Source organism: Taurulus bubalis (genome assembly GCF_910589615.1).
Source record: "Taurulus bubalis genome assembly, chromosome: 5".
Lineage (NCBI taxonomy): Eukaryota > Metazoa > Chordata > Actinopteri > Perciformes > Cottidae > Taurulus > Taurulus bubalis.
In genome coordinates, this window is record NC_136593.1 from 2259445 (window position 1) to 2282507 (window position 23063).

Genomic DNA, 23063 nt, shown 5'->3' on the forward strand with positions numbered 1-23063 from the left:
GAGCAGAGAGCAGTAGATGAAGGGAGAGAAGCCGACGCGGACTCAGGTTAGCATGCTAGTGTTAGCATTTAGCTCCAAGCCCCGACCGGATTCGCCCCCTGCTGTCAGGAGAGAGGATGCAGCTTTAACACATGAAGCATAGACTTCTATACAACCAGAGGAGTCGCCCCCTGGTGGTCAGGAGAGATAATGCAGCTTTAACACATGATGCATATACTTCTATACAACCAGAGGAGTCTCATCCTAGTGGTCAGAAGAGAGAGAGAGTGCAGCTTTAACACATGCCACATATACTTCTATACAACCAGAGGAGTCGCCCCCTGGTGGTCAGGAGAGAGAATGCAGCTTTAACACGTGACGCATAGACTTCTATACAAACAGAGGAGTCGCCCCCTGGTGGTCAGGAGAGAGAATGCAGCTTTAACACATGACGCATATGCTTCTATACAACCAGAGGAGTCGCCCCCTGGTGGTCAGGAGAGATAATGCAGCTTTAACACATGAAGCATAGACTTCTATGCAACCAGAGGAGTCGCCCCCTGGTGGTCAGGAGAGAGAATGCAGGCACCTTTCAGAGCCTGAGCTGAAAGTACAACCTCACAGAGAGGTAGTACATTTGTTCAATGTATAGATAGAAAATGCAGAACAAGATAGAATGGTGCAGAACAACCGAATATCTGAATGTTTTTTGTGTATTTGGATATAAAACGTGTCCTTACAACAGAATGCGGAGAACATTTGTCATGTCCTCACCTGTGGAGTAGCGTCTGTTTCTCAGTTCCCAGAGATGCTTCATGCTCAGCAGCAAAGCGATGCTGAATTATTAACAGCGGCGTCCTTCAGTAGCAGCTGCTGCGTTGCAGGAAGTCGGGCGAAGCCGCCGCGTTGCTCTGGAGAATACGGTCTGACGCCGTGGATACGAGCGCGTGTCTGATCCCAGCAAGAGTGTACACTGTGTTAAACCAGAGGAGATCAATCTGCAAGAGAACTGCATTCATATTATGGGATGTATGCTGATGTAAACTAAAACTGTGGAGATGTGCACATAGCACGGAAAATCCGGCTTATGGAGTGAAAACACAGAGTAAAAAACCACCAAGTCAGAACAGGAACCACATCAAACCACTGGTGTGTTGGTGGGAGGGGCTACTGGGGATTACCCAGCATCCCGTTTGTTATGGATGAGTCTACCCGGCAGGATATACAACATTTAAGAATTGTGCTTACACGTTAATGCATCAGTAACAATTCATTCAAAAATATGCGGTCCAAGTGTACAGTGAGAAGGATTACGCCCTGCGCAGTGGACTCCTTCCTTTCCTCATTCCTTCCTTCCTTCCTTCTAACCGCAAACATATGAATGTGAGCAGAGTGAGAGAGAAGCTCTGCAGTGCACTTCCTCTGTTTGAACCTTTCACAATAAAAGTCCTATGGATGTACGCTGGGCTCACAGCCCTCTGCCTGCACAGTGAGATGGTGAGGTGGTGAGATGGTGAGGTGGTGAGGTGGTGAGGTGGTGAGATGGTGAGGTGGTGAGGTGGTGAGGTGGTGAGGTGGTGAGATGGTGAGATGGTGAGGTGGTGAGATGATGAGGTGGTGAGGTGGTGAGGTGGTGAGGTGGTGAGGTGGTGAGATGATGAGGTGGTGAGATGATGAGGTGGTGAGATGATGAGGTGGTGAGATGGTGAGATGGTGAGATGGTGAGGTGGTGAGATGATGAGGTGGTGAGGTGGTGAGGTGGTGAGATGGTGAGGTGGTGAGATGGTGAGATGGTGAGGTGGTGAGATGGTGAGGTGGTGAGATGGTGAGGTGGTGAGATGGTGAGATGGTGAGGTGGTGAGATGGTGAGATGGTGAGGTGGTGAGATGATGAGGTGGTGAGATGGTGAGATGGTGAGATGGTGAGGTGGTGAGATGATGAGGTGGTGAGGTGGTGAGGTGGTGAGATGGTGAGGTGGTGAGATGGTGAGATGGTGAGGTGGTGAGATGGTGAGGTGGTGAGATGGTGAGATGGTGAGGTGGTGAGATGGTGAGATGGTGAGGTGGTGAGGTGGTGAGATGGTGAGGTGGTGAGATGGTGAGATGGTGAGGTGGTGAGATGGTGAGGTGGTGAGATGGTGAGATGGTGAGGTGGTGAGATGGTGAGGTGGTGAGGTGGTGAGGTCTCCTCCTCAGCGGTCGTAGAGCGGCCATGTTTCCTGAGGCTGTGGCTGACGTGAGATCCTTCCTCTGCTTGTGCATGCCTCCGCTCCCTCACCGCCTGAATTATTCACCTGGTGGCTCCGGTAGAGCCAGAGCTGCAGAGCTGCTGCTCTTCCTCCTCCTCCTCATCCTCCTCATCCTCATCCTCCTCCTCCTCTTCCTCTTCCTCTTCCTCTTCATCCTCCTCCTCCTCCTCCTCTGGGTGTGTTGTGTGGCTCTCAGATTACAGACAATACATGACTGAACTCTTGGCTCCAGTCAGAGCTAATGAGAGTCAGCCGAGGAGCAGCAGAGCAATCAGCATGTTGTAGAAGGTCAGTGACCTCTGCTTGAGAAGAGGAGAGGAACCTGAGGGGAAGAAGGGTCTGCCATGTGGTTCTGTGTGTTCTGTTTGTTCTGTTATGTTCTGTACGGAACTATCCTCATGTGCCACACCCATTATGTAAAAAATACATATTTCTACAAATGTAGAACAATATCATTATGTCTTTGTTTGCCACGTTCTTCTTCTTCTTCTTGTTCTTTATCTTTATCTTCTTCATCTTCTTCTTTCTCTTCATCTTCTTCTTCTTCTTGTTCTTTATCTTTATCTTCTTCATCTTTATCTTCTTCTTCCTCTTTATCTTCTTCTTCTTCTTCTTGTTCTTTATCTTCTTCATCTTTATCTTCTTCTTCCTCTTCATCTTCTTCTTCTTTATCTTCTACTTCTTTATCTTTATCTTCTTCCTCTTTATCTTCTTCTTTATCTTTATCTTCCTCCTCTTCTTCTTCCCTGCTGGTGGGTTTTTCTGTGACTTAATGGGTCGATCAGAGTTTCGGTCTGTTGGGTCTCTGTCGGGGTTTTTGTCGTCGTAATCTTCAGCGGGACGACTTGTTCGCACACACACACACACACACACACACACACACACACACACACACACACACACACACACACACACACACACACAGGCTTTTCCATCTACAGGATTATATTTGCATATTAGCTCACTGATCATTTGGAAGACAGACTCCATTTTGTTGTTTGTGTGTTTGGACCCGGTGAATTCAGTCGTTCTCGTCTTCTGAACTTCATCACTGCAATACTAGTTTTAAAGAGCAGCTCACTGGTTCAGCCTCTTCTGAGTGAGATAATAATAATAATAATAATAATAATAATAATAATAATAATAATAATAATAATAATAAACTAGTGGCAGGAAGTGAGTTTGTTGTGTTCACTCAGATATTTGTTTTCCATTATTCTTTTCATCATGGAGGTTGTTCATGTATTGAAACATGTAGATGTACTCTTGTTATGAAGAAAGCATCTATCTATCCATCCATCTATCTATCCTTCTATCCATCCATCCTTCTATCCTTCTATCCATCCATCCTTCCTCCTATCCTTCCATCCATCCATCCATTCATCCTTCTATCCATCATCTATCTATCCATCCATACATCCATCCATCCATCCATTTATCCATCTATCCATCCATCCTTCTATCCATCCATCCATCCTCCTATCCTTCCATCCATCCATCCATTCATCCTTCTATCCATCATCTATCTATCCATCCATACATCCATTTATCCATCTATCCATCCATCCTTCTATCCATCCATCTATCTATCCATCCATCCATCTATCATCCATCCTTCTGTCTGTCTATCTATCTATCTATCTATCTATCTATCTATCTATCTATCTATCTATCTATCTATCTATCTATCTATCTATCTATCTGTCTATCCATCCATCCTTCTATCCATCTATCTTTCCTTCCTTCTATTCATCCATATATTTTTTATTTTACCAACTGAATGGTAGTTTAATAAAACATAGTTTTTTAACGCAGTGCACTTTGCAGTATTATTACTCATTTAAAATTGCATTTAGAGTTCATTGATGGCGACCTCGTACTTTGTAATAAATACTTACTGCCTTATGTCTTACTGAATTTGAGTATATACATATTTTTAAGGAGTATATTAAAGGAAAACATAGTTTTAACAAGATTTTTTCCCATAAAATTCCGGGGCAAAGAAAGCCCTGATGCTTCTTCACCTTTGTTATCGCCAATTAAACGCGATGAGCCGGTTGTTCTAAAAGCATTGACATGGTGTGTAGTTATGATGATAAAACCATTGATTCAGTCCAGCAAAACAAATGAATGATTTACGGGAGATCCACAATGGCCGATGGAACCAACAACATGCTGGATTTCCGGGCCACAGCTGCAGCACAATGTAATCGGGGAGGATTAAATGGTTCATGCCCACGATGCAGGATTACCAGCTTCATTTAGAAAAAGGCAGTTTTTCTCGATGACTCTGCACATTGCCACGGCACGGCGATATCTCTGATGACCCACGTTTCATATCCACGCAGCTGGATCGTCGAGGCAATACAACGGAGATGTAACACGTCGTAGAGCCTAATTAGGGGACCCTTTTATATCAGGTCACAAGGTACAAATAAAGAAATAAAACATGGTATAAATCCCCCCAAAAAACATGTTGGTATCAAATTAAACATAACAATCAGGGCTACAATGATATATAATCTCCATGTACGACCACTAAACACAACTCAAACAATAAATAGGATTAGGGCTAGGGTTTAATATATCATTAAAGAGAAGGACATTTCCCCTCCTCTCCTTTGACATCTACTGCGGATCGTCGTTTCATCCCATTCTCCGCCTCAATTGAGATTAATTCAATTCATCACTTGTAATCTCTGACCCCCACAGTAGAGGCAGTCGGTCTCTTCAGAGATGACAATGAGAGGCTTTGAGTCCTCCATGTGGCTCTTGATGCCCCTTTGTCTCCAGAGTGAGTCTCACTTCACCCGGCCAGCGTCTTCCCTCTCCTACATGTCATCCATACAGTTTATAATACTGCACTTTAATCAGCTGTGAGTGATGTTGGTCATAATGACAAGGTCTCTGGTCGTGGTGAACCTGCAGAGGACCAGCTTTCACTAAGCTCTGCCTAGGGGGGTTGCCTCTTGTATAGGTGTTCCAGGGGTCACAGCACCAGGAATTAATATCAGACCCATTGTTTTATTATCTCTATCCAACCAGCAAATCCTTGGCAAAAAAAACGATATATATATATATATATATATATATATATATATATATATATATATATATATATATATATATATATATTTGTACATTTAGTTTGACCATAAATATGAGCAAAAATCATGAGTATGAACAAGATGCCGCCAAAAGGACTCAGATTTTTTTTAAATAGTATTTTCCGGTGCCTTAACAGGCTAATAGTGCACATTTCTGGAAAGATTAAGACCTACAGAATCAAACCATACCACCAAAAACACAATCCGCCAAAGCATTCACATGTTATCAAACACATTGCAGTGCAAAATATATGTTCTTTCGTCCAAATATTGAAATATGACTTACTTTATGCTGAGACGATGAATCGCCCGGCCAATGCTTGGTATCAAAACGGCCGCCTGCTTCTGCATTCGCCTGCTGATGTGGTTTTAGATGCGTTCAAGGTCCAGGGAAAAAGTAAAGGTCGCTTTTCTCAATTTTGAGTGGCTAAAAGTGCTTTGAAACAGATGTTTAGTCCAGAACGCCGTTGGGATGAACAGGAAAACCTCCAGTTATCCCGACTGTGGAGCGCTCGTCCTTTGTGCCAAGACGGCGGCCCTGTAATGGGGCCTTGCAGTGGCGTGATTTAGATTCATTAATAAAACTGGATTCAGAATGCACCTCAGAGTGTAAAACGCAGAGACAGGTGGACACTTCCTCCCGGGAACTTGTCTTTCTTAATCCTCCAGCTGTCTGTGAGGTAAATGAATAGAGACACGAACAAACACTGCAGACGACTGAGACGACAACAAAAAAGTTGGAAACAAGCTGAACATCACGTTGCGAGTGTGAGATTAAGAGATTACGGAGGCGGCTGCTGTCGCACCTGGTTATACTTTCAGTGCATGGATTCTGGATGCAGAACTATAAACTATTGTTTTGTTTTTGGGGTTTTTAGGATCTGAGTACTTCTTCCAGGAAACACAAGAGTTTTGTGTCTTTTTTAGATCACTGTGTGCTCATCATATATCAGTTTCCCTTTAAAAACACATTTTGAGCTGCTGTTTATCAATATTTGAGGCTAATTATAATGATCTGGATATAAAAACACGCTGCTACACATCTGTATGTTATGAGTGTATTGTACTTCTATCCAACCAGAGGAGTCGCCCCCTGGTGGTCAGGAGAGAGAATGCAGCTTTAACACATGAAGCATAGACTTCTATACAACCAGAGGAGTCGCCCCCTGGTGGTCAGGAGAGAGAATGCAGCTTTAACACATGAAGCATACACATACTTCTATACAGCCAGAGGAGTCGCCCCCTGGTGGTCAGGAGAGAGAATGCAGCTTTAACACATGAAGCATAGACTTCTATACAACCAGAGGAGTCACCCCCTGGTGGTCAGGAGAGAGAATGCAGCTTTAACACATGACGCATACACATACTTCTATACAGCCAGAGGAGTCGCCCCCTGGTGGTCAGGAGAGAGAATGCAGCTTTAACACATGAAGCATAGACTTCTATACAACCAGAGGAGTCGCCCCCTGGTGGTCAGGAGAGAGAATGCAGGTTTTAAGACACGGAGGTTGCCGCCTGTAACACACAATATGAGCACACATTTAAAATGGCAGCACCAAATATGTGTTTCCTGTTTGGTCTGAGAAAGGAATATTAATGCTTCACATTTTCATTTTCTTGCAGAGCAGAAAACATAATTCGCTCGAAATTACAAATTTCTTCAAAAGCGTTTGGGGCTTTCATTTTTTACTTTTTGGGGACAATATCTCACTACTGCGTCTTCAGCTTCTGTTTTTCAGCAGCAGCGTTATCTGTAATGCTCAGAAATCTGCTGCTGCCGGCCTTTAGTGTCTGAAAGCCGGAGAGAGATGGAAAGATTCTGATGGGGGCTGAGCCTCATTAGGAGTAATGACATGTGACCTCGATCTGTGAGAGGGAGAGAGAGAAGGAGAGAGAGAGGGAGAGAGAGAGAGAGAGAGAGAGAGAGAGAGAGAGAGAGAGAGATGACCCTCCGTCTCTCCTGAACAGGTCCAGGATCAGCCGCCTCGGTTCCAAAAACACAGCTTTTTTTCTGAGACTTGTTCTTTCCTCACCTGTCTCTCTCTCTCCTCACCTGTCCATCTCTCTCCTCACCTGTCCATCTATCTCCTCACCTGTCTCTCTCTCTCCTCACCTGTCTCTTTCTCTCTCTCCTCACCTGTCTCTTTCTCTCTCTCCTCACCTGTCCATCTCTCTCCTCACCTGTCTCTCTCTCTCCTCACCTGTCTCTCTCTCTCCTCACCTGTCTCTCTCTCTCCTCACCTGTCCATCTCTCTCCTCACCTGTCCATCTATCTCCTCACCTGTCTCTCTCTCTCCTCACCTGTCCATCTCTCTCCTCACCTGTCCATCTATCTCCTCACCTGTCTCTCTCTCTCCTCACCTGTCTCTCTCTCTCCTCACCTGTCCATCTCTCTCCTCACCTGTCCATCTATCTCCTTACCTGTCTCTCTCTCTCCTCACCTGTCTCTCTCTCTCTCCTCACCTGTCTCTCTCTCTCCTCACCTGTCTCTCTCTCTCTCTCCTCACCTGTCTCTCTCTCTCCTCACCTGTCCATCTCTCTCCTCACCTGTCCATCTATCTCCTCACCTGTCTCTCTCTCTCCTCACCTGTCTCTTTCTCTCTCTCCTCACCTGTCTCTTTCTCTCTCTCCTCACCTGTCCATCTATCTCCTCACCTGTCTCTCTCTCTCCTCACCTGTCTCTCTCTCTCCTCACCTGTCTCTCTCTCTCTCCTCACCTGTCCATCTCTCTCCTCACCTGTACAATAGTCCTAAGACTATTATAATACAAACTAATTTACATAAACAGAGGAAGGAATGTCGGCACAATAGTTGGACCCGATGTCAGATTGTCTCACGGCCCACAGCAGGGCGTTAGCGTCTGCTAGCGTCTGCTAGCGTCTGTTAGCGTCTGTTAGCGTCTGTTAGCTTTCTTTTGTGTGTTTTAGTTCAGCGGCGCGTTGAGGAAAGCAGCCAGAAGAGATGATGCCGGTGTCCCTCCATTGACTTCCATTGTCTGAGAATGAAGTCTGATTCCCAGTATTTCCTCATACATTCTAAACAAGAAGAAAAACATTCGTTTCAAAGGTAAATTGAGCGGAAACAGTTTGCCGGCGCCTGTTTTCGTTGATACTGTCTCACTTTTCATCTCTGTAATGTTGTGCCTGAGCTGGCCTTACCCTTTGTGTCTTGGGAATGCAGCTGAAAGGAATATGTTTATTTAAATGCCCACCACACACACACACACACACACACACACACACACACACACACACACACACACACAACCCCCAGCTGTAACTTTTCTTTGAAGAAGAGTTAGCAGAGTGTTTTATTCAGATTAATTCAACTCCCTGAATGAGAGAACAAAGGCAGAGGAGTTCTCACCTGTGGAGGAAAGCACTGCCCTCCCTCCCAATTAATGTACACAACGTTTTCATCTCATTCCTTTTAAGTGATCCGGAGTGGCAGCGGGTCATCTGAGGCTGCGGTTTCTACCGCTTACAAAAATGTTGAAACCAAAGTGAAGTGCAGCTCCTGGGATTACGATGCAGGTGATCTGAAGATGGCTTCCTCTCAGCTGAATCATCTGGAGGTGTTGTTGGGGAGAAGACGCCTGTTGTCATTTTAAAACTCTCTGCGAATGCAACCTGCAAAACAACTGCATCCGTGTTTCTGACTCAGTTTAGTCCAACATTTCACACCCAATCTGTGTGAAATGATCATTCATGTATTTCACATGTCGCCCCAGTCAGCACTTCTGTACTTGTTTTAACCCAAACAAAGATTTGTTTTCCTAAACCTGACTATTTTAGTAATATTTGTAAGTATTTGACGATCTTTTCATAAAGGTTGTTTTCTATCCATGAGACTGTGATCCAGAAATCTCCACAAGTCTGACATCACCAAACTTTACTCTTTCATTCCTACATAAATTCTGAGGGTTTCCACAGAGGCGTTTATTCACACAGCATTCAGAGCTTCTTTAATAAAATATTTTATTACTAAAATGGAGGAAAAAGATTTTTATTTTTGATGAAAATCCCCTCGTTCCCTAATAAGTCAACAAAATGGCTTCATCCAATATTATGAACATTTGCACATATTTAATAAGAGAATGCCTCATTTGCATATTTAACCATGACATTTCAGAGCACTTGTCATCGAAACATAAAGGTCTCAGTGTGAGTAATGACCTGAGGAAGTGTCGTGGTCTCCTCCTCCTTTCCTTCTCCTCGTTCGGTTCTTCTTCGACCTCTGAGCTGGAGTCCGTGCCACAACGCTCACTTCTCCTCATTATTTTTTCATCGTTGCCAGAGTGTCAGAGGTTCAGGACCCCGGGACTCGATCACCCGCCGAGGCCGATCCTCCGCCAGAGGGGGAACCGGAGCGCGTGGGCTTTTTGAACGTGTGCACAAAGTCCGCAGCTTTAAAACCAGAGAAACCTCTCGTCCTCCTCCAAGACGGCGAGTGAATTATTGAACACGCCGCAGCGGCTTAGCTCCTCTTGACCGCCGCGAAAGGGAAAAAAGGCGGGAAGACAGATGGCGTTTCCATTAAAATGACTCACCCCGCGTTGCTCCTGGCACTCTGGATCCCATTTTCAACCTCGTCTGAAATCCCTTTTGGGAAGACGTGAGTCATCCTGACCGGGCACAAGTCTGCCACTCATGAAGTCTGCGTAGTAAAAAGTTTCTTATGTGACTTTTCATACATTTCAGATGCTAAATGGGGTGTGGAGGAGCTTCGTTTTTATTGTAATTTGTTTCTTCCTGTTATCGTCCATATAATACAGCGCAGATAACAGCAACAAAGAAGCAAGTAGAAAAGCAAAAAAAAATAAGCTAAATTTTATTTCTTTTTTTTTATTATTTCACAGCTAAATTTAATTTATATTTTTTTATTTCACAGCTAAATTTTCACTTTTCACTTTTCTTTTACTGACGGAAATGGGATTCCATAGCTCCCGGTGCTTAGCGTGAAGTTGTTTTTATGGTATTTTCTTCCTGTTATCTTCCATATCATACAGCGCAGATAACAAAAAAAAAAGCTTTATTTCTTCATCATTATTTTTCACAGCTATATTTTCATTTTTCTTTTTTTTTTACTGGCAGAAATGGGCTTCCATAGTTTCGGTGCTTAGGGTGAAGTTGGCCAACATGTGGGAGTGACGGATGAAGGACGCGCTGATGAATATGATCTGAAAACCTTTATAGAAAAGATTGGAAGTCAGTAAAAAGATTGCGACATGCGCGGGAGGCGTCTTTCGCTTCGCCTCAGAAGTTCGCCTGTCGCAATTTGTGAAAGGGAGGAGGATCAGAGGGCTGTTGAAATCCTCTCCGTGGCCAAATACCCGCCTTTCAGCTGACTCCGCCTGTTCGCTCCACGCAGCTTTTTAAAACATTTTAATTTTTTTAATCCCCGACTATCCCGGGTTCTCCACTTGGCTTCTGGAGCACACAGAGAGTCTGGTTGACGGTGGGTGGCGATAACATCCAGCGTCATCCGCCCCGGCTGCTGGAACCAAACACTCTCAGATCGGCCTTTGTAGATAATCTGTTGGAGGGTGTCCTCAGCGGCGCGTAATGGATCGGCTCCGGGGTCACGGAGGCATTTTAAATCTCTCTCCAAGACTTTTTCGAATCCTTTTCAAAAGAAAAGCAGCTATCTGCCAAGATAATCAACATCGATACACAATCACATGGTTTTTGGCCGCCGTCCGTCACTGCAGCTCCTTCCAAAAGGTCTGGGCGTCGTTTCAAGGAGGAACTGTTGGGATGACACGAGCTGAGTTACTGACGTTTAACACTTTCACTCACTTCCAATTCCACATAGTAGCATATTGAAAATAATACTTCTGACTTGCATCTGTCCTCTTTCAAATGAAATATTAAATACATTTATTATGTTCCTGTCTGCTTCCAGCGGTGTAGTGGAGTGTAAATGCAGCTAAATAAGTATAAAGGAGGCATACACTTCCCAGCTAGCAACACAGGACTCCGGACCACATTTACTCCTTCTTATCATCTTACCCTTTCACAATAAAAGCCCTGGGCACAGTGTAACTGTTTACCAGAGAGCATTAAAATTCACCCAGAGCGTTTTCACAGTAGCTTAAGATAACAGTTTACCTCCAACGGATACAACCGTAGGATCCTGGTAGTTGGTCCTCGGCCTGCATTAATCCAGTCAAACCTTTCATTGCTAAGTGTGTTGCAACTTGCTTTGATACCAAAATATTCGCAGGCGAGCATATTGCATCTTCATGTGGATTACTTGTCACGCTCAGCCGCTAAGACGCAGACGCTGTCTCTGCAAAAGGTACGCGGGAAGTGTTGTTATTCTACCGCTGGCACTAGACGCTGTTGTGTTACACATCACAAGAGAAAGGTATAAATGTCAGATAAAGACTTAGTGGTGGAGGAAGTATTTTGATCCTGGAGGTACCAGTACTGCAGTATAACAACACTTCTTGCATACTAACAAGTAAAACCGTGCGTTACAAATGTCAGCAAAATGAACACACAAAAAGGTTCAGAGGACGATAAGGATTTCTGAAAGGCAGCCACTGCTGTGCCACAGGAGGCGAGGAGAGAGAACACTCAATAGAACACTTACTTGCGGATAGAACATAAGTTCAAAGCTCACTTTACTAATCCTGTGTGGAACAAACACACCCTCGACTTTGGATGGATTTTGTCAGCGTTTCTATTGTTCAACAAATCCCTCTGAAAGTGAGCCCAACGATATCGTTCCCCGCTGTCGTCATCCGGTGCGGACAACCGCTTAATAATTGACTCAGTACAATGAACTCTGTGTCCAGCCTCCTAATGTGTTCTGTGTTTTGAAATGTTCAGTCTCCTCCGTGTGAAAGATGTCCAAACTCGAGGGCCAGGGTGGGCCTCGATGACGGATCCTCCCGTTGCAGAGCGATAATTAAATGCCACCTGGCTGCAGCACTGAGTGGAAATTGCAGATAACTAAGATGTCCATTCATGATCCAGGTGGAATATATCCATATTGATGTTGGACTAATAGAGTATTCATTGCTCATTAGGCGCAGTCAAGTTGTCAAATCAATGAGACCTTTGCTTGAGTTACAAGCCAGAGCCAAAGCAAGCCCCTTGTTTAACAGCAGCGCTGCACGCCGCGAGATACACATCTGAGCTATAAATCTGAGACGGCAGAACCTCAGAGTCGATTTCTTACAATGTCATTACTTAAAAGTGGCTTCTCGGCGCTGTGAAGTTGTACAGTTTATGGGATGTACTCGCACACCAATTTTTGTTTCAGATAATCATTTTCCCCTCAGCCTTCAAGGTAAAGAAAATTGCCGTTTCTGGATTTTCAGAGAGGCAGACGAGATCTTTATTGTGCTCCCAACAAGGTGCTGTGGTTTTCACAGAGTTTGGCAACCACTGATCTCACCTTTCATTGTCTCTCTCTCTCTCCCCAGATCGAGGACATGCAGTGGCCTCGTGGGGAGCAGGACATTCCCAGCTCGGTGTGCAGCCTTCCCTGTCGAACCGGTGAGAGGAAGAAGGTGGTGAAGGGCATGGCCTGCTGCTGGCACTGCGAGCCCTGCGACGGCTACCAGTACCAGTACGACGAGTTCACCTGCAAGCTCTGCTCCTACAACATGAGGCCCAACGCCAACCGCACGGCGTGCCAGCCTATACCCATCATCAAGCTGGAATGGCACTCGCCCTGGGCGGTGATTCCGGTCTTCCTGGCGATGCTCGGCATCATCGCCACCATCTCCGTCATGGCGACGTTCGTGCGGTACAACGACACGCCGATCGTGCGAGCGTCCGGCAGGGAGCTGAGCTACGTCCTCCTGACTGGGATATTTCTATGCTACATCATCACGTTCCTCATGATCGCCAAGCCAGATGTTGGGGTGTGCTCGTTCCGGAGGATCTTCCTGGGTCTGGGCATGTGCATCAGCTACGCCGCCCTCCTCACCAAAACCAACCGCATCTACCGCATCTTCGAGCAGGGAAAGAAGTCGGTGACGGCGCCCAGGCTGATCAGCCCCACCTCACAGCTGGCGATCACCTCCAGCCTCATCTCGGTCCAGCTGCTGGGGGTGTTCATCTGGTTCGTGGTCGATCCGCCCAACACCGTCATAGACTACGACGAGCAGAAGACCTTCAACCCGTATCTGGCCCGAGGGGTGTTGAAATGCGACATCACGGATCTTCAGATTATCTGCTCGTTGGGTTACAGCATCTTGTTGATGGTGACGTGTACTGTTTACGCTATAAAGACCCGCGGGGTGCCGGAGAGTTTTAACGAGGCCAAGCCCATCGGGTTCACCATGTACACCACCTGCATCGTATGGTTGGCTTTTATACCCATCTTCTTTGGCACAGCGCAGTCTGCAGAAAAGGTAGGAATGGGCGAAAGGGTGGATGAAAGATGAACAGCTGGTTGGTGGGCAACACAAGGCTCATGTCCGGTTTGCAAATAGGTTTGGGTGTTTAAGTCACATATTCTCAAAGCTCAAAACAATGGCGACACACTGTTAAAAGAAAGACAATAAACGTCGAGGGTTTAGTTTAAAACAAACACAGAGGAACGGTGTTGGAGACCCGTGTTTGTGTCCCAAAGTGTAGTTTAGTCATTTTGAAGTCTTGTTTTCCGTACCTATGTTACGTTGTTTACGTTTTACTCACTTAATGGACTTATTTTCAGCCCAACCATGAAGTTTTCCCCAAACCTAAGCAATGTTTTTCTGTTTCCTGCCATGTGTTTACCATGACCATACTGAGAGATCATATTGTGATCCGTATGTGATGATTTGGGACAAATTAAATTGTCATGGGGGAAGTAAACAGAGCAGTGCAGAGGAAAGAGAAAGAAGCGTGTTGATCTGTTGTGATTGACTAACAGTTAGCTCGCCAGCTAGCGGTGCCAAAGGTCACTCTGTCCCCGAGCTTCCAGAACCAAATTATTCAAGAAGACACGCTGATTAATTTTGCAGTTCCACTTTCTGGTGTGACCAAGACATCAAGTGTCTGACCTCTGACTATGACCTTGACATGAGCTTTGGGTTTGAATTGTTTGGCGACTTAATATTGATTGTCACAGGCGAGACCAGAGTCATCAAGTCACAAGTCTTTGCACTCAAGTCCTGAACATTGTAATTCGAGTCTTAACGAGAAATGATGCGCTCTTCGACTCAAAAATTATGTTTGCAAGGCAGAATTCTTCATTGGTGTCATTTTTTCCAACATAGTTCTTTGTGGTTCTCTCCTGCAACTTGATTGGATGCTGTTGGATTGCTTTGGAATGAATGTTGACGTAAGTGGATTCAGGAAGTGATCTGATTTGTGGCACACGTTTTTAGTTAAATTACTTTTTTAATATTTGGGCTTTGGGGGGGAAGGTATCAAGTATTTCCAAGTCAAAGGACTCCAAGTCCAAGTGGAGCCACGAGTCACTCGTATTAAAGTCAACTTTGAGTCAATTCATCAAGTCATCATTTGGAGTCTGACTCGAGTCCAAGTCGTGTGACTTGAGTCCACACCTCTGCTGATTATTGATTATGCAATCAACGGCTTTAAATAAGTCAGAAAACACATTTTCAATGTGGTAGCTGTGCAAAAAGAAAATCTAAGTAGAAAAAAGTAATAATAATGGAGCTTAATTCATTGAGTCTTGTTCCGCAGTCCTTCATAACTTTCATTATCAGCCACAGAAAATAGCATTATATAATAACACATCCCTTTTCCCCTCAGTTTAAAAACAGGAGTATCAAGCACGCTGCAATTAATAATCACCAACAAATCACAATATAGCAAAAATCCAGAGCAGAGAATTACCACATCATTCATAACGGCTGAATATCACGTTGTGTCCCATGTTATCAGCCTAAAGGCCGATCTGCCACTAGAGAATAATCTCATCCTCATCCGAGCAGAGAGCAAGGCTTTGTGATGAAACCCAAAGATCCACATGTTGCAGGACAATGACACAGATATATACAAATTAAAAAAAGGCAGTTGCAATGTTCTTGTGTATGTGGGTGGTAAAATATTGCATGTAGAAATAGCGACATACTTCTTCTCATTGTGTGTTTTCTACGGCCTCAGACCTCGTTCGCTCTCATCGGCGGCTCGGTCCCGATGAAGCCGTTACGGTGTGTGGATTTAATAAAAGACAACAGCTGCCATCCGCGGGTTTTAACTCTCCTCAGAGACTCCTCGGCTGTGTTGGTGTCTCTCGTTTGGGGTTTCCAAAGGTTATAAAGGCTCAAGCTGACACAATTAGCTCATTTTCATTGGAGGCTCAAACTGAAAATGTGTTTAAAGTTACGTGATGTAGGAACTAGTCGGGAACCGTTTTAAAGGTTCTTATTATTACTGCATGGCCTTCAAGTCTTTTATCACAGTTTTATAAAAACTACTCCCAGATGAAATGAGTCTCTGCATTTAGGCCTTTAAGACGTGTGGAATGCAATCTGCTGAACAGCGTTAATAAGCACGAACAAAACTCCATCATGCACTGCAGGGATGAATAAATACTGATGATGTGAGCTCTCTTCAGCTGGTTTGTGTCCCCACAGATCTGTTTAACGTCAGATTGTTGTTTCTGAATACTTCAAAACGTTAATTTTCTTTGTGGTATAACTGATGAGGAAGAAACTAGAAATACTGTACGTCATGCACGCATGTTTTAAAATCACGTTTTACTGAATCTGAACAAGCTAAGTGGGCATCACTTGTTTTCTTTATTACAGCTTGTTGATGATTATTACTCACATTTCTTCATACTTACAAATGAGTTAAACCAAAATATAATTAGTTTATTATTGTTAGTAGTAATATCAAGTGTTAGGATTATATGGATCTAATATTTACAGGAAGATTAGTCCCGTCAAACAAGCTTTTAACATAAATGCTTTTCTTAGCTATATTGAATAATAAGATAAATAGAAATACAATTAAAATAAAAGAGCTGAAAAAAGAGCTAAAGTCTCTCAATTCACGATTAGATAAGAAGGGAACCATAAGCTGTTTTAAATAGGGTAAATTATATAATTATTCATATGATTAATGAATATAGCAAAAATATATAGCAGCGTGTCGTCGGTGTAGAAGTGAATGCATTTAATGTTATGAATTGTTTTCTCACTCAAACTCAACTTCCACCAAACTTCTGCATATTTACTTTTCATTTCATGAAAATTTCCATGTGTCCTGTTTAAAACATGTATATTGTTATATTAATGTTAGATGCAGTGTCTCCTCAACTTCACACCTTCTGTCCTCCTTGTGTCCTTTCCTTTTTTCTAACCTCGTTTCACCTTTCACTCTTTTATAGAGCTCATCCAGGAATGACATGATCCTCATGATGCACTTTTCTTTTAGTTTTTAGAATGTTGTACATTTCTGTTTGAAAAGTATTGTGTAAAAAGGATATGATGTGGTCACTGAATGATTCTAAGTCAAAGCAGTGACAAGTTTAGTCTAACTTTGTGTGAAGAGTTGTGGAAAATTGAAAATGAAATATGTAAGAAGGACTGACATCTGGCTTACAGGCTTATGATGCGATGAACCAGAGTGGATTTATATTACATTTTGATTAAGCACGAATATCGTTCTAATACCTGAGTTGACGGCTGTAAACCAGCCAGAGGTGATGAACGTTGTCTCCGACGGCCTCCAGGTGAGAATGTCCGGTTTGACGCGGTGAGCTCCGGGGGTTTGATCTCCGGCAGCCATTTGAAAGACTAAGCCTCTCTGCTCGGCCCTCAGCGTTGAAGAGATGGATCGGGGTGAAGCGTCCTGATGGACTCGTGTCCTGTCCACCGGGATGCACTCGTCCACCTCAACCACTTCGGGCCTCAGAGGCAGAGATAAGCTCCCGGCCTCTGAGCGGCCTAACAGGGCTGTCAGTGTGGGGAGTCCTACCGGTGGCACTGAGCTCCAACTGCACTTCATCAAGCAAGTTTTTAACCTTTAGTATTGACTTACCTGTGTAGTTTTTTGGGAGAAGCTATTCGGGTGACAGCTTTTCAACCAAGGCGCTTTCTCGATGGTCGTTCAGGTCATTTTGTTGACACCAAAAATTGTTTGTTCATTTCACACTGATGTCCAACTCACTCACTGATTGGAAAGTCATTATCAGAACCCACTGAGTAAAATCTATGAGGGCAAAGTAGGAACTGGACTAACAGGATGGTCAGGACTGGAGGTGATGACCGTCGCTGTAAACGGACCAATGAGCGGACTAACAGGTCAGGGGGCTAAAAGGTCACAAAAACGTGATACGGCAAGTTAACGTATGGTATTAGGTCTGTATTGGAAGGAGGATCATGTAGTCGAAAGAGAAAGCACGAGGTATATATATATACATATATATATATGTATATATATATACACTCACCTAAAGGATTATTAGGAAGACCTGTTCAATTTCTCATTAATGCAATTATCTAATCAACCAATCACATGGCAGTTGCTTCAATGCATTTAGGGGTGTGGTCCTGGTCAAGACAATCTCCTGAACTCCAAACTGAATGTCAGAATGGGAAAAAAAGGTGATTTAAGCAATTTTGAGCGTGGCATGGTTGTTGGTGCCAGACGGGCCGGTCTGAGTATTTCACAATCTGCTCAGTTACTGGGATTTTCACGCACAACCATTTCTAGGGTTTACAAAGAATGGTGTGAAAAGGGAAAAACATCCAGTATGCGGCAGTCCTGTGGACGAAAATGCCTTGTTGATGCTAGAGGTCAGAGGAGAATGGGCCGACTGATTCAAGCTGATAGAAGAGCAACTTTGACTGAAATAACCACTCGTTACAACCGAGGTATGCAGCAAAGCATTTGTGAAGCCACAACACGCACAACCTTGAGGCGGATGGGCTACAACAGCAGAAGACCCACCGGGTATCACTCATCTCCACTACCAACAGGAACAAGAGGCTACAATTTGCAAGAGCTCACCGAAATTGGACCAGAAATTGGACAGTTGAAGACTGGAAAAATGTTGCCTGGTCTGATGTGTCTCGATTTCTGTTGAGACATTCAGATGGTAGAGTCAGAATTTGGCGTAAACAGAATGAGAACATGGGTCCATCATGCCTTGTTACCACTGTGCAGGCTGGTGGTGGTGTAATGGTGTGGGGGATGTTTTCTTTGCACACTTTAGGCCCCTTAGTGCCAATTGGGCATCGTTTAAATGCCATGGCCTACCTGAGCATTGTTTCTGACCATGTCCATCCCTTTATGGCCACCATGTACCCATCCTCTGATGGCTACTTCCAGCAGGATAATGCACCATGTCACAAAGCTCCAATCCTTTCTAATCGGTTTCTTGAACATGACAATGAGTTCACTGTACTAAAATGGCCCCCACAGTCACCAGATCTCAACCCAATAGAGCATCTTTGGGATGTGGTGGAACGGGAGCTTCGTGCCCTGGATGTGCATCCCACAAATCTCCATCAACTGCAAGATGCTATCCTATCAATATGGGCCAACATTTCTAAAGAATGCTTTCAGCACCTTGTTGAATCAATGCCACGTAGAATTAAGGCAGTTCTGAAGGCGAAAGGGGGTCAAACACAGTATTAGCATGGTGTTCCTAATAATCCTTTAGGTGAGTGTATATATATATATATATATATATATATATATATATATATATATATATATATATATATATATATATACGGATGTGTCTGATATCCGGATGGCTCCGAGGCTTTTTCTTGCTGCCCCGTGGAGCTGAAACGGAGAGGGATGCCGAACTGAAGGAGAGAGGAAGCATCGTTAGGATGGATGTCTCATCTGGAGAGAGAGAGAAGGGGGAATAAGAGAAAGAAACCATTTAAATATTCATTTTAAACTGTCTTTATTTACTTGCACTGCATTTAAAATGAACGCCAACAAAGACCAGGAAGAAAAGGAAATGAACCCGACCAAGTCCAGAGAGCATCACATGTCTTTATAGCAGCAGATGCTGACATTGTTCTTTATTGTTTTCATTATTGTAATCAGCTTTCCACAGGACGGCGTGGAGGGCAAAGACACAGTGTGAGGTCAAAGGTGAATGCAGCCGCTGTAAAAACGTCAGGAAGTTAGCGGTTGTCGTTTGTCAGCAGATCACGGAGGATGTTGAGGTGCTTGAAAAGATATCCCTCTACTTCCTCTTGGAGGCATAACTCAGTGGAATCCCAACACTCAGACATGATGCAAGACATTTTCTGAGGATCTCTTAATGCGTATCTTCTTAACGGCAGAACTTTCATGAATCATCATGTTTATTTATTTAGTTTGGAAGTAATGCAGTGACAGTGCACTGCAAATATCATATATAATTCTGGGTACTTTGTTAACAGTTAAAACATGTAAACTAATCCAGGCTAAACAAACCCAACAGGGCTTGATTATTATTGTTATTATTAAATACACATATATGGAGCTTTGGGACCCGCCTCTATCAGTACAATCAGACTACAAGAAGACTTTTTGAAGACAAAACACAAACAACATAAACTGTGATTTATTTCTTTAATGATCTCTGTTGATAATTCTGTTATTAGTTCACAAGTTTGTATAATAATCACCACTGTAAAAAAAACTCTGTTTCTTCCATGATCAGCTGCAGAGAAACTAGATTCAACCTGTTGGTTCAAAGTAAACTCATTTAGGAAATAAATGTGTGTAATAATCAAACTAAAGACTAATGCACCTGTTGTTTTATGACACACCTTCAGTGGTGATATCTTCCCTTCATCAATAGTAATGTTAAATAATAATGTTTATCATTCTGTTATCAGATCAACAGTTAGTCAAATAATCACCACTATTATATATTTTTTCATTTGATTTGGCATTACATATCTCCTTGACCTTGGACTGCTAGATGATGTTGTATCAATGAATACCAAGAAGATAAAGTCATAAAGCAGCTTAAAGCAGCACAGTTTAAACTGACGACTGCAGAAAGGTTCATGTTTGCTGCTGAAAAGAGAAAACACAGGATTTATATTTTAAATAACTGATAATCACCTCCTTCAAACTAAAGTCTCTATCAGACCTGTTGCTTTGACACACAGACCTTCAGTGGTGAGATCTTCACTTCATCCCAAGTGCTAATGAATGGAAACATCTTCTCAGTGAAAGTGTGTGTGAAGGTGTGTATGTGTGTGTTAGTATCAGGATCAGAGAACGACAGCTTTCCTCTGTTCCAGTCCAGATTCACTCTGATCCTCTGAAGATTCTTCTGCACGACGAGATCAGTGGATGGAGCTGGTGGTGAACATGATGAGTATTTACCCACAAAGAACCCTATTCTCCATAATCCAGACCGTATGTCTCCCTTCCTCCGTACAGACTCTGCTAACACACCCAGTGTCCAGTATGTACTGTCTCCTACCTCGACATCCCAGCTGTGAGTCCCAGCGTTAAATCCCTCAGAGCCCAGAACAGACCGGTAATCATCTATCCTCTCTGGATTATCAGGAAGCTTCTGTCTCTCTCCTCCTCTCACACTGGTCAGATCTTCAGACAGGATGAGTTCTGGATCAGCAGTGTTTGGGTCCAGAACCACAGGAGTGTAGGAGACCAGGTCCTTCATCTTGGTCCAGATGTTGAAGGTCAGGTTGCCCAGGTGTTTGGCCTCGTCTATCAGAGCTCCTGAGAGCAGCTGTGGATCCTCCAGCAGGGGGCACTGCTGGACTCGTTGCACTGCAGCCTTGTAGTTGTTGAGGAATGAGACGTCTTCAGCTCTCAGCTCGTCCTCTGTGGCTCTGACTGTGTCTGAAAGAGCTGCTATCTCTCTGCTCAGAGCCTCCATCTTCTCCTTCATCATCTGACTCTTCTGCTCCTCTTCCTCCCTCAGTGCAGCCATCCTGGCCTCCTCTTCCTCCTCTAGAAACTGGTGAAGCTTCTTAAACTGATCCTGAATCTTCCTCTCTGTGCGTCGGGCCTGGACCTTCATGTGTTCTGCTGTTTGATCAGACTTCACTTTAACTTGTTCAAAGACCTTTAACTTCTCCTTTAAGGGCTCCAGGGATCTCTGGAGATCCTCTTTGAGATCCTGAGCAGCTTCATCGATGGGTCTGAATCTGTGGTTATTGTGTGTTTTTGAATCTCTGCAGACGAGACACACTGGCTGCTGATGGTCCAGACAGAAGAATCTGAGTTTCTCAGAGTGCAGACTGCAGAGAGTCTCTGGATCTCTCTGGTCTCTCTCCAGTAAGAAGGACTCACACAGGTTCTTTAACGCCAGATTACGAGTTGGATGTTTCCGTGACGATAGTGTCCTACAAACTGGACACTCCTGAGTGTGTTTCTCTCTCCACCATCTCTTCAGACAGTCTTTACAGAAGCTGTGGCTACATGACAGAAGAACAGGATCTCTAAAGACTTCCTGACAGACCGGACAGCAGAGATCCTCCTCTGATCTGGAAGCCATGTTGTCTCTGAGTGAAGCTGAAACACAGAAAGTACATGAGTCATGGCTCCCTCCTCCTCTATAGCTTCACTGTGTTGAGTCAAACTCACATTCAGGGTGTGGAGTGTCAGCAGGTTGAAGCAGCAGTGTTGTCGTGTTCCTCTTTTCTCTCCTGCAGCTGAACTCACTCAGAGGAAGTTGTTAGTTTGGTCTGAAGGTGAATCTGATCGTCTCTCTTTCAGTCTGTGTGTCTCTTTAGTGAAGAAGAAGCACAAACTGTTTGTCTCAGGTGAGTCAGGTGAGGGGCGGAGCTTTGTGACTCCTCCTCTGCTAAACGCTTCACCTGGAACACAGAGGTGTGTTTCATTCCACAAACACCTCCACAGCTCACCGGTTAACAGGTTTTACCTCATTTCATCTGCAGGAAGAACGGTTTCACTTTCATGGAGCTCATTAAATATCATTCAGCAAATGTGTAATGTACTATAGTACTGCAGTACTTCATTACTTCTATTATTTCAGTACTTCAGTACTGTAGTACTGTAATACTCTCTCCTGTAACAGTCCTCAGGTGAAGTCTCAGCTTTGTAAAGAAGGTAAATCTTACCACGTGTCTGTCGGTGAGTCTCTTCTCACGGAGAACTGAACGTAACAAACTGCTTCCTGCTTCTCTCTGATGACGTCATATAAGGGGCGGAGCTCTGTGGGCCCTCAGATGAGTTTCATCTGAAAAGGGAACAGATGATAAATATGATCAATAAGATCCATCACTCTGCTGTTGTTATTACAGTAGTTATAAAAATACTGTACTTGTCATCACAGTAACTGTACAGTATACAGCAAGTCCTAGACTAGTTTAAATCTACTGTTTAAATCCTCATTTTACTGAAAACGAATAACAGTAAAATAAGTACATACTGTAAAATGAAGATGCAGTTTTTTTTCAACAAAAGTCATTTATTTTAATATTTCAACATTTTAAATACAAATTTTACATTTAGAAAAAAAAGTTTTGTAAGTAACAACACTTTTTCATGGTATTCTTGAACTTACAACATTTTAAATGTTCCTCTTTCTTCAAGTTACTATGACAATTTAAACATGTTTCAAAGTAATTTGACAGTAAACAGTACAATTCAAGCACTGGAAGCAATACAATATTCAGGCCAAGGAGGAAATGTATAAAAACAATTTGAACTGAAGAAAGTAATTGTAGTACAATAAAATGTCCATGACTGACTTTAGTGTTAATGTATTGAACTGGAGTCTCTTCATGAACTGAGTCTCTACATGAACTGAGTCTCTCCATGAACTGAGTCTCTCCATGAACTGAGTCTCTT

General features: G+C 43.6%; 2 protein-coding genes across 2 annotated transcripts in view; one reads left to right on the forward strand and one right to left on the reverse strand.

Annotated features, from left to right (window-relative positions):
- Positions 1-23063, forward strand: part of grm7 (glutamate metabotropic receptor 7) — a gene marked incomplete at both ends in the record, with an annotated part of 210728 nt that overhangs the window by 151218 nt on the left and 36447 nt on the right. Inside the window, one exon of the mRNA XM_079217911.1 lies at positions 12770-13705. Within this exon, the coding sequence (XP_079074037.1) occupies positions 12770-13705 (936 nt within the window). The remainder of the gene's footprint in view (positions 1-12769; positions 13706-23063) is intronic.
- Positions 19850-21759, reverse strand: LOC306736296 (E3 ubiquitin-protein ligase TRIM39-like). Its single transcript, XM_079217913.1, has one exon. It carries the CDS (start codon positions 21742-21744, stop codon positions 20359-20361), a length of 1386 nt encoding a protein of 461 aa, XP_079074039.1. The 5' UTR covers positions 21745-21759; the 3' UTR covers positions 19850-20358.

What these genes read in the sequence shown, in the direction of transcription:
- LOC306736296 (XM_079217913.1), bottom strand. Translation starts at nt 21,744, where the DNA reads ATGGCTTCCAGATCAGAGGAGGATCTCTGCTGTCCGGTCTGTCAGGAA.